General features: G+C 40.1%; 1 protein-coding gene across 1 annotated transcript in view; it reads left to right on the top strand.

Moving 5' to 3' along the window:
- Positions 1–11,051, top strand: part of LOC135112154 (sodium-coupled monocarboxylate transporter 2-like) — a 31,805-nt gene extending 20,754 nt beyond the window's left edge. Inside the window, exons 10-13 of the mRNA XM_064026228.1 lie at positions 349–503; positions 1,287–1,441; positions 1,774–1,886; positions 7,955–11,051. Coding sequence (XP_063882298.1) covers positions 349–503; positions 1,287–1,441; positions 1,774–1,886; positions 7,955–8,088 — 557 coding nt within the window. The 3' untranslated portion in view covers positions 8,089–11,051. The remainder of the gene's footprint in view (positions 1–348; positions 504–1,286; positions 1,442–1,773; positions 1,887–7,954) is intronic.
- The last annotated feature ends 890 nt before the right edge of the window (positions 11,052–11,941 follow it).

Below are 11,941 nucleotides of genomic sequence, written 5' to 3'. Positions count from 1 at the left end.
GTGGTTTTATGGTTCTGTTGACAAATTAACAAGACTTGCACGTTACTAACAGGAGAAACAGTTTTGAGAACCTGGCTAATCATCTCTTTGGCCTTGGAAAATAGTCGTGACGTATCTCGAAACGCTTTGCTCTCTCACCATGATTATTTTCAAAGGCCACAGACATTATTAGCTTCGCAAGAATGTATCTGCTGTTAATAATGAAGAAATCCTGCCAGTTTATCACTAAAAGTATAAAAAAAAAACTATTTAAAACCCATGTAACTTCAACTAGAGGCTTTCGAAAGTAGTGGATGTTTCAGAGTATGAATCTAACTACCACCACCACCACCACCATCGCCATCACAGCTCTCGCCTACGGAATCCTCGCACTTGGCCTGGCGTTCCTAGCGGGGAGTATGGGCGGCGTCCTGCAAGCGGCTATAGCGGTGACGTCCTCCGTGGCTGGTCCTCTCCTGGCGGTGTTCATTATGGCTCTCTTCATGCCCTTCACGAATGCCAAGGTGAAATAGCGGAGGGAGAGGAGGATGAGGGAAAGAAGGAAGAAGGAACAGGGAGAGGAAGAATGGTGAGGGAGAGGAGGATGAGGAAAAAAACGAGAAAAAATGAGAGAGGAGTGCATTGAGGGAAAGTAGGGATGGTGAGGGAAAGAGGGAGCAGGGAGGGAAAGGAAGAAAGATAAAGGAAAGAGGGAGCAGGGAAGGAGAAGAAAGGTGGGGGAGAGTAGGGATGAAAAGGAAGAAAGATGAAGTAAAGAGGAAGCAGGAAGAGAAAAAAGGTGATGGAAAGAGAAAAGGGAGAGAATGAGGGATAAAGACAAGAGGAAGGGATGGACTGAAGAATGTTTGTGTGTGTGTGTGTGTGTGTGCTGCAATTTTTGTTTGTTCCTTGTGATTATCTGATGGTAGGTTACTGAAGTCATTGCTCTTATTTGTGTTATTTGTGATGTCACTAACACAAAGAGTAATACTGACTTAGTGACTTCTAATACTATTACAACAACAAGAACAGCAGCAACAACAACAACTACTACTACTGCTACTACTACTACTACTACTACTACTACTACTACTACTACTACTACTACTACTACTACTACTACTAATATTACTACTACTACTACTGTTGCTGCTGCTGCTGCTGCTGCTGCTGCCGCTACTACTACTACTACTACTACTACTACTACTACTACTACTACTACTACTTCTTGTTCCTCTAGCTCTTCTTCTTGCTCTTGTTGTTGTTGTTCTTCTACTACTGCAACATACCACCACCACCACCACCAGGGGGCGTGCATGTGCTTGTTGCTGGGGACCGGCGTGGCTCTGGGCTTCAGCTTCGGGGCCACTGCGGTGGGACTCAAGCCTGAGTTGCTGCCCTCCCCGACTGACGCCTGCCCCTCCAACCTCAACATCACCGCCCCTGCAACCCCGCCCGTCAGGTGAGAGAGAGAGAGAGAGAGAGAGACTTCGATGCCTAGATACGTACTTCATTAGATTGACAATACACTCATAAGTAAAGTAATCAATAATTCTGAGTCCTAGAGAGAGAGAGAGAGAGAGAGAGAGAGAGAGAGAGAGAGAGAGAGAGAGAGAGAGAGAGAGAGAGAGAGAGAGAGAGAGAGAAAAAGACAAAGAAAGACAGGAAAAGATAAACTCCATCACACACACACACACACACACACACACACACACACACACACACACACATACGCAGAAAGAAACCTTGAACATCTTTGGGAAAATCCAACCCATTTCTCTCCCTGTTTCTCAGAGTATCGGATCTCGAATATCCAACGAAGTTCCTCGGATTGTCGTACACGCAGATGGGTCCTCTGGGCTTGGTAGTGGGCCTTGTGTTTGGCGTCCTCATTAGTCTACTTACCGGTAAGTGCAGGAAACCTTGATGCTTGCCTTCACTCTCTCTCTCTCTCTCTCTCTCTCTCTCTCTCTCTCTCTCTCTCTCTCTCTCTCTCTCTCTCTCTCTCTCTGTGTGTGTGTGTGTGTGTGTGTGTGTGTGTGTGTGTGTGTGTGTGTGTGTATGTGTGTGTGTTGACAGGGTGAGAGTTCTTGTTTTTGTTTAGTTTGTTTAGTTTAGATGTTTAGCTTGTTTGTTTGTTTATTAACTTGTTAGTTTGTTAGCTAGTTTGTTAGTTTAGTTAGTTAGATAGATAGTTACTCGTAGATATATATATATATATATATATATATATATATATATATATATATATATATATATATATATATATATATATATATATAGATAGATAGATAGATAGTTACTCGTAGATAGATAGGTAGATAGATAAATAGATAGATAGATAGATAGAGAGATAGATAGATAGATAGATACGCAGAGAGTTACTCATAGATAGAAAGATAAATAGATAGATAAATAGATAGACAGATCAATAGATAATTAGATAGACAGATAGACAGATACATATATAGCCAGATAGAAAGATAGATAGACAAATAGAGGGATAGACAGATAGATAGACAGATAGATATATAGATATATAAATAGATAAACATAAATGTACTTAAATAGATAGATACATAGTTATTTAGTTCTCTCTCTATTGCCGGAGTGAGAAACCTTTCAGATCCACGCTACATTCCCGATTGCTTGTATTGCCTCGCTCCGCTGGCCCTGTGTGGAGAAAGGAAGGGGTTTCCGAAAGGGTTAAGGAAGGCTGGGTGGAGTTTGCGTTATGATTTGACTGCTTTGTTAGTTAATCAGTTTGTTAGGAAGTTAGTTAGATGGTGACATAAATAGTTAGATACATAATTAGTTAGTTAGTTATTTAGTTTAAAAGATTTGTGTTGTGATTTGTTTGTTTTGTGTAGTTGTTAAGTTCGATAGTTAGTTAAGTTGCTAGTTTGTTACTTTATTTGTTTATCGGTCAATTAGTGAGTTAGTTGTTGAGATAGTTGGTTAGTTAACCGGTTAGTTGGTGAGATAGTTGGTTAGTTAGCTAGTTAGTTTATTTATCTATTGGAAAGCACACAGCACATGGTTGAAAGATCACATGAGGCTGTACTTTGAAACCCTTTGTTCTCTCATCAGGACTGTTTTCAGATACCACACAGCTTAGTCGAGTTCTCATGGGCTTTTTTTTTTTTTTAATCTTTCTACTATTACTAGAATCACGAAAACTCCCTCAAAAGACCTATAATTACTTCCAGTAGAACTGGTAAACACTGATCGAGATAAAGGCGACGAAATGCTTGTGAATGTGGTATGTTTTCTGAATCACATCTTTTTGGTCACGTGTCGAAACACTCCCGTTTTTCCCTCGCCTTGGAGTAGCTACTGTGAGTCGGGATGGGGGATCTTGGGGTACCGTGGGAGGCTGTCTGGGGGAGATGGGTCGGTTTTCCCCATTAGCTGTACAGTTACTGTCATGTGTACAAGTAAATTTCTAAAAGGTAAAAAGTACATCCTGGTTGGGTGCAGTTGTCATGAAAGTCGCCCCTCCCCCTCCCTCCGTCCCTCACGCACACACACACACACACACACAGTCACACCCTGGCCATGAGAGGTGTGCAGGCAGACAGCCAGACAAAACATACAGGCAAGCAGTCAAACAGGTATGTTCGAAAACTAGTTTTATCATCGTTCAACGACTCGTGGCTCATGAACAATTGTAATTCTGCCAACTCATAAGCGCATTGCCGGTAAATAAATAAATAAACAAATAATAAGATAAATAAATAAATAAACTAAATAAATAAATAAATAAATAGAAAGATGAATAAAAAATTACCTTCAATATAATTTCTTCTTTATTAGAATATGTTGTAACGCTCACCACCACACATGTTTATACTGTCTTCTTAGCGTACCATTTCTTACGTTCTGTTCCCTTTGCGAGACAATACACATACTGCCGATGATAAATTTTACTTTTAAATCTACTTCACATCATCATCTTGTGTTCACCATAAGTTTATTCAGTATTCTTATACGTAGCCTTTCCTCGTAAAAAAAAAACGTGGCTTGCGAAACACATTATGTACATCACCGATAATAACTGTTACCTTGAATCTGATCGCTACATTACGAAAATATACTCTTACGCTCAGCACTACTTGTTTATTCCGTTACCTCATATGCGCCTTTAACTTAAGATCTCTTCCCGTTCCTGGTACAACAAAACAGGGAAATTGCGAAACACATTATACCAGGTGTAACACGAGTTTCTGCGGATATTGCCAGAGGTGAAAGTACAGGTTATTCTAGGTTGAAAATGTTCTGTGCACATATGCATTTTGAGGCGTTGTTTAGCTGAGGCATGAAATTCAAGTGTGGCCTGGCAACAGACATCGGCCGGGTCGGGTGGGTATCCAATGCGAGGATCTGAAATTGTGAATAATTCAGTCATGATTTCTATAAGTTTTGGAGTTTTATAGTATCCCGTAACGAGACGAGTGACAACAACGGACCAATACCGATTACCGATAAACATTACACAATGATAGTATAGATGTAATAAACGACAAATAAAATAATAGGTTGCGTGGCGCCATGCACTGCCCAGGCAAGGAGTGGGAAGCAGCGAGACTAGCAGCAAATCAGCTGAATGTTAGTCAGATCATATAGTTTATCTCCCAGAAATTGACAGTGAATACGTCCAGATTGTATCGCGTAACTTAAAGTAATGTGGAGTGTGTGGACATGGTGTTTCTCCGCCTTAGGAACCCGCCTGGCCTGGCCGTTGTATCAGTCACCAGGCCACACTTGAATTTCATACAACGGCTAAACAACACTTCAAAATCCACATGGCCATAGGAACATTTTCAGCTTAGAATAACCTGTACTTTCACCTCTGGCAATATCTGCAGAAACTCGTGTTACACTTGTATACATCACCGATAATAACTGTTATCTTTAATAATATCACTACATTAATAAAGTATATTCTTACGTTTACCAAACCAGATTTATTCTGTTTTTTTCATACTCCCGTTCTCTCATGTTTACGTTCTTTTCTTTCACAAAATAAGGGTAACCAATAAGATCTGTCATCTTTAAGCTAATCCCTTCTACACTTTAATAATATATTCTTACATTCAGTACAGCAAATTTATTCCTTTCTCTCGCACCTTCCTTTCCCTGGTACGAGAAGACACAGGAGGATCTGGGAAGGTGCTGCCGCGTATGTCAATATTTGCAACCTAACTTCATCATCATCTTGTTCTTTTTTCTTTTCCCTTATCTTTATCATCATCATCATCATCATTATCATCATTCATCATTCTGTCATCCTTCTCTTCTTCCTGGCTTTATAATTTGTGGAGTAGTCGGCCGCTCTTGCATGTTGTCGCTGTAGTGCGAAATCCTTGAGCTGTGAAAATACTGGCCAGTCGGTCTTCTGCGCATGCGCTTCATCGCACCACAACACTACGGCCCGCGAGATTTTTGAGCTCCAAGATCTCTCTTTTTTTCCACAGCCTTATATAGCAACTATACCATGATTATTAAAACCGGTTTTGATTGATATCGTTAGAAGGTGCCTTCAAGTCGTTATTGAATCATTTTACAGGCTAAAAAGTTATATTAACACGGGATGCAAGATTCTTGAGCTCCCAAGGTTTCTCTCTTTCCACAGGTTTATATAGTGGTTATACCTTGATTATTAAAATTTGTATTAATTCATATCAACAGAAGGTACTTTCAACTCTTTACTGAGTAATTTTGCAGACTAAAAAACTATATTAGCACTTATATAGGCCCACAACACACGGGGTGCAAGATTCATGAGCGAAGAAGGCAGACTCGCCAGTATTTTCGCAGATCAAGGATTTCGCTCGACACAACCATTAATTTCCGTCTTGTGCATCCTCCTCCTCCAGCCGCGGCTGTTACGATGTTCAGTTTTGTAAAGGAAGAGTGGAATGAAGAGGAAACAATTAAGAGTGTGTGCTGTTATGAAGAAGAGATGGAAGTAAAGAAGGAGGGCAGTAGCAGAAATGAGATGGTTTCTTTGTTACTAAGTTACTTTGTTAGTAAGTTAGTTAATTTACTTATTTATAGAAGGGGTTACATCACCTTATTTTGTGATCTTTATCTATTTATTTACTTTATTATTTTTTTTTATTTATTTATGTATATTTTTATTTGCCACCTATCATGTTTCTCTCAATTTCACTTCGCCCAATCCTTTGTCTTCTCGTTCTTCTCCCTCCCACTTACCACTGCTGTTTTTTTTCTCCCTTTTTTTTTTATATCTATTTATATATATCTGTGCTTGCCAGCTATCTCATGTCTCTCTCTCGATTCCACCTCCCCACGTAATCCTTCGTTCTTCCCCTAGCCGTCCTTTCCGCCTGACAGTCTAACAGATCCCATACTTGCCGGCCTCTGCTCTTTGTTTGCTCTTTCGTAATTCTGCGTCACTGCATTCCTCAGTGATGATTCGCAAACCCAACATGCCTCTTCTTCTTCTTTTTCTTCTTCTTCTTCTTCTTCTTCTTCTTCTTTTCCTTTTTTTTCTTCTTCTTCTTCTTCTCCTTTGGGCGTTTTCCTACGAGTTTCCTCAATTTTTTTTGTGTGTCTTGTTTTCCTTGTCACTTACATTCTTTGCTAACTTTTATTTTTTATTCCACAACGTGTAGATTGAGTTATAATACTCTCTCTCTCTCTCTCTCTCTCTCTCTCTCTCTCTCTCTAGCAGGGATGAAATGAGAGAACGGTAGTTAAGAATATTATAAAGTGTGCTGGCATTTTAATACGGTGAATCGAAAAGAAAGAAAGACAACGGAAAGAGACCAGTTTGTCGTGAAATGTGGGGCAAGTTTTTTTTTCTTTTTCTTTTTTTCTTTTTTTCCAGTGGGGAGGTGGGAGAAGGGAGAAGGGTAGGAAAGGGGAGGGGGTAGAAGGAGGAGGAAAATTCAGGTTGGTACATTGTTCTGGATTTTCACGGAATGAGACGGGAAAAATCATTTACTTATGCAACAGCCTTATATTGGCCTATGTTCTGAAACACTTCTGCGCCGCACCTCCATTACATTCAAAAGGTTCTCGTTGAAGTGACACGGAATTTTAAGGGTCTTTTTTTCTTACGGTTCTAGTACTAGATTAAATACTCGTGGTGAGAGAACGAAGCGTTTCTGAGTACGGACAAATGGTGCAGCAAGCGTCTGTCTGGTTCATCACACGTTCAGCAATACTTCTTCCTGTATTCCTTATTCTTCACTCTTATCTGACTGTCCGTGCATCTCTAAATGACTAATCCTTCGTCTTTCATCCTTCGTCTTCGCAACCCACCCTCTTGACACGGTATCTGAGTATTCTTGAACACCTCAGCATTTTACTCGACAATTTTTAGCAGGCTGCTGTGAAAGGTATTGAGGTTTTAAGGCATTTTCATGATTCCAGTGATTGTTCAGTTATTAATGTGCATCCTCAACGAGAAGAATATCCATGAGAACCTGAATTCTTCTGTGGTATTTACAAATAGTCCTTATGAGAGCACAGTTTTTTTTTTTTTTTTTTTTAGAATAGGGACTTAAGAAATGAAAAAAAAAAGAAACCATATCTACCTGTCTGTTACTTTTAATAATGCTCTTAATAATTAACATTCTCATTCTCCTCCCATTCCATGTTCCTGATACGCATGTCGTTAAGAAGTATGCAACAAGGAAACCTTATATGTAAAGTTAATACATCTACGAGTGCACTAGTTAATTAACGTTCTCCTTCTTTTCATCGAGTTCCATAATTCCTGACACATACCTGTTTAAGCAATAAGGAAACCAAAACCAACTATTTGCAATACTTCCACGAATGCACTTGTTGATTTTCTCATTTTCCTTCCATTCCATACTTCCTGACATGTATCTGATTGAGAAAGAAGCAACTGAGAAACCATTACTAACTATATTCAGTACTTCCACGAATGTTTTTTGTTAACTTTCTCTTCTCTCCCTTCCCTCCCTCCCTCCCACAGGTAGGTCTCGCGGGCATCGTGTGGATCCGAAGCTGATTCACCCGTGGGTTCGCTGGTCGGTTCCCCGGCCCGAGGAGGTGGCGATGCGGGTCAAGGAACACTCCTACGACAACAAGATCTCCACGCAGTTTTAACCGAGAAGCTCACGTTACGTGTTGCTGTAGTGTTCGCCGGCATTTGACCTTGAGTTGTTGCGTGACTGAACAGCTTCGTTGTGTTGTGAGTTTGATGGTTTCCATTGCTACCTACGTTATGTGAGTATTTCTTTGTGATTTTGTGAACGTTTTTTTTTTTTTTTTTTTTTTTTTTTTTTGCGTTCCCTGTCTGTCTCTTCCGTCTGTTTTATGTCTGTTATGTCACCCCTGTATATTTCTGCCCATTTTGTTCGTTTGTCTTGTCTGTCTACCTGTTTCATACAAATAAAGACAGGCCAATAGTTTTCTGTATGTATGTATCTCAATCTGGTTGTCCCATATAGTTATTTACATACATAGAGACGGGTCGATGACGTTGAGATAACAAACAATGGAAATAAGAGTAGTTGAACAATGCAACAGTTACGTAAAGAAAACGTGTGTAAACGACCGCCCGACATTCTCAAACAAGGCGAATAGTACGTACGACAGTTCCCCAGAAAGCATAATACGTAGTTTAGTATGACGAGCCTACCAGTACAATATTTTTATTCCGTCTCGGGGCCAGGGTTAACTATGCACTAGCTGCTCCAAAGTCAAGCACAGGAACGCAGGTACTGAGACGCGATTCACGTAAAAACATACATCGACCGTTTTCTCAAACACTTAAATTAGGCGTCCTGTCTCCACCACTCAAACATTTGTGGTGAAAGCATACAAGGTTACCAAGGACGTTGTCATGATTTTATTGATAGTTTGAGGTCCTAGTGGGAGATAGTCGGGTATTCAAGAATGTTTTAGTGATAGAGGCTCTAGTGGAAGTTAGTGGGTTTTTAAGGGTGTGGGTATGATAGTGATAGTTTAAGGATTATACATTACCAATAGGAGCAATAGCAGTGAGAATCAGACCGATTTATCTCTTTAGTCACTGAAAACGGTCATTATGAGAGGCCGGAGCATTTCTAAGTGCGAGTTCCATCTGATTTAGCGGGCACAAGCGGGGAGCCATACTCAACGGGCAAACTGCTTGCTTGTGCTCGCAGGCGCAGCTCGATCGCCTGGACGCGGCTTTACGTTCAAATCCAGCTAAATAAAAAAAAAAAAATAAATAAATAAAAAAAATTGAACAATAATCATGGGGAACAAGATTTTAGCCTCTTTTGCCATTGAAAATAGTCCTTATGAAAGACTTGTATTAAAATCCAGCCAAAACAGACGAACAAAAGTAAGTGTGGCATACAAATTTCTGCCAACTTTAGCATCTTAGCACGTCGGAGTTGGTGGTTCAGAGGCGCTTCACGAACAAGTAGGCTTGTTCGAGTCGGCATCAGATCAGCACAATCAGTACCTGAGGCAACGGTCACCTTTATCGTTGTTATTCTTGGCCCGTATATTTTGTAACGCCTTGTTCTTGCTTAGGGACTGTTTTTAATTTAAAGAGTAATCGGGTTCCCAAATTTGTATTTTCTCTTTTCTCTTCTCTCATTGGTGGTGAAGTATTTGTTCCTAGTTAAGCTTTTTTTATGTATGAAGTCCTCTGGTTTAGGGCAACAAAAAGCATGAAAGGGCCCACTGAAGGTGCCATCCATCTATAATTTGAAGCGTCATGAAACTGTCTTTATAATTATGAAAACGCCATCAATTCCACTAATCCTGTTATACGTAACGGGATAAGACGCTGATACCTTTGAGAATGTCGAAATGCCGCCTCTTTAGTGTCATGAATAGCGATTTCAGATAATTCTCTTAAGGGCACGGAGCAGGCAAGAATACTGTATCACTGTGTGACAAATAACATCGCAACGCATTAGTCTTTGGCATGGAGCTGGTAATAAGATCCCTGTGTGATAATAACTACACAATGCATCAGTCTTTTTGCAGGCAGCGCACGTATATCCCCGTCAGCTGCCCGTTCTTGGCCAGACCATTTCTTTTAGGTATCAGTACACAGACGGCATTTGTTTGTACGACGTAGAGAGGTATTCTGATCTATTTACTTGGGCTAGTTTACCTTGTGGTGCGGCAATATTAAAAAAAAAGTCAAGGTTAAAGTATCTATAACAAATACTTCTATGGCGTCTTAGGAGGAGGATAGGAGTAGTCTATCAATCGTGTTTTTTTTTTTTTATTCTTTAATACGAGGGCACTATTTTTATAAGAGGGGCACCGGCCAAAGGAAACAAAATTAGAAGAAAATGCCCATTTAGGCGCTACTCCCTAGCAGAGAAGATTGTCAAAAATTGGAGGATAAGCGTCTTTGAAGTCTCCCGCCTGAAAAAAAAAGTCCAAGTCATAGGAAGGAGGAAATACAGAAGCAGGCAGGGAGTTCCAGAGTTTACCAGGAAAAGGGATGACTTAAAATACTGGTTAACGCTTGTAGACAGAACAGGGATGAGAGAAAGTTGAAATTCGTGTGCAGCAAGACCACTGGACGAGGGAAGGCGTGCAGTGCCTCGTTGTAATATTAAGTTGTCAGGCCGCAATGGTTTCGGTAAATGTGTGAAGGTCAAGGCTGCCGTGTGTGTGTGTGTGTGTGTGTGTGTGTGTGTGTTCTTAAAGGGTTGCGTGAAAGTGAAAGTGCGTACCTCCTTCACACACGCGCGCACACACACTTTATCTCCGTCCATCCGTGTCTCTTTTTACAAATCAAGATTCTCAACGCTGGATTTGTTTTGTTTTTGTCATTTCTGTGTTTAGATCATAACTCGAATATTCACCCAGTGTGTACACAACCATATAATATTTGTTGTGATTATCAATATATAGTGTACCCAAATGTATGTATATCTTGTTACTAATATTATAATTGTGGAAAGAAATATATATTCTTGTAGAGAATTGCAGGCATTTTTATAGTACGCATTATCTATATGTAATTGCTGACTTCAGAATTATTTTTCGTCTCCAGAGTTGTTCTATTCTCGTAACATTTCGTGATCAAATACATGATTACAACAAACTCATGTCATCTGTCTGTCACTTCCCTGGCTGGAATCCTTACACTTGGTTTGATAACGACTGTAAAATTCGGGTTATATTCATGCTAAGTAAACTGATATTGCCGAACAACTGAAGTTTCGTGTGTATGAAGGTACATCAACTTTGAGTGTTGATAAATAAATCTGTCACACACTCCCCGTACAAGGATGAGTTTTTGAGGTTGCGTACATTTTTTTTATATATATAATTTTAGTTGTTTATAACTTGACTAAAGTATAATTTATAATACACTTCATTGAAAGACACTGCCATTACTGGCTGGAGCAGTGGGTTTTCTTGGATCCAGAAACGGATGAACTTTGTTATTTCTTGTGGGGAAAATAGTTTCAGAATCCGTACTTTTCGTAATCCGAACAATCTCCTGGAACGAAAAAGTTCGGATCCCCACGCATCACTGTTATCCAAACCCAGCCTAAGTAACCTTACCCTCGCATGGAAACGCTGATGTTATTTCAAATTTTTTCCTAACTTTAAATGTGAAAAAAAAAAATAAGATGCATAAACTGAAAACTGAATGCATGAGAAGAAAGTACATAAATAAGTAAGAAGAAAGTGCAGAAATAACGGGAAAGGAAACACCACGAAATTGCTTCCGCTTTCAACCAGCGAGACGAAACCTTGAAGCAGTGAGTGACGGATTACCGGCAAGGGTGTAGTAGCGGCAATTGTGGTGAATGCAAGGGTGAATGCAGACGCGCCGAATAGACCTGAGACGTGACTATAAAGCATGAAGGATTTCTGCATCGTGTGATAGCAATTTTTCCATGAACGTGGGTTAAACTAAAGGAAGTGATGGATGTTAGGCGTCACTCGAAGGACGGAAGGCTGGGAACTGTTACGCTGTGATTGTCGT

Source organism: Scylla paramamosain, chromosome 23, assembly GCF_035594125.1.
Source record: "Scylla paramamosain isolate STU-SP2022 chromosome 23, ASM3559412v1, whole genome shotgun sequence".
In the NCBI taxonomy this organism is placed as follows: Eukaryota; Metazoa; Arthropoda; class Malacostraca; order Decapoda; family Portunidae; genus Scylla; species Scylla paramamosain.
The sequence above is the reverse complement of the archived record's forward strand: the minus strand, read 5'-3'. Positions and strand labels throughout refer to the sequence as shown.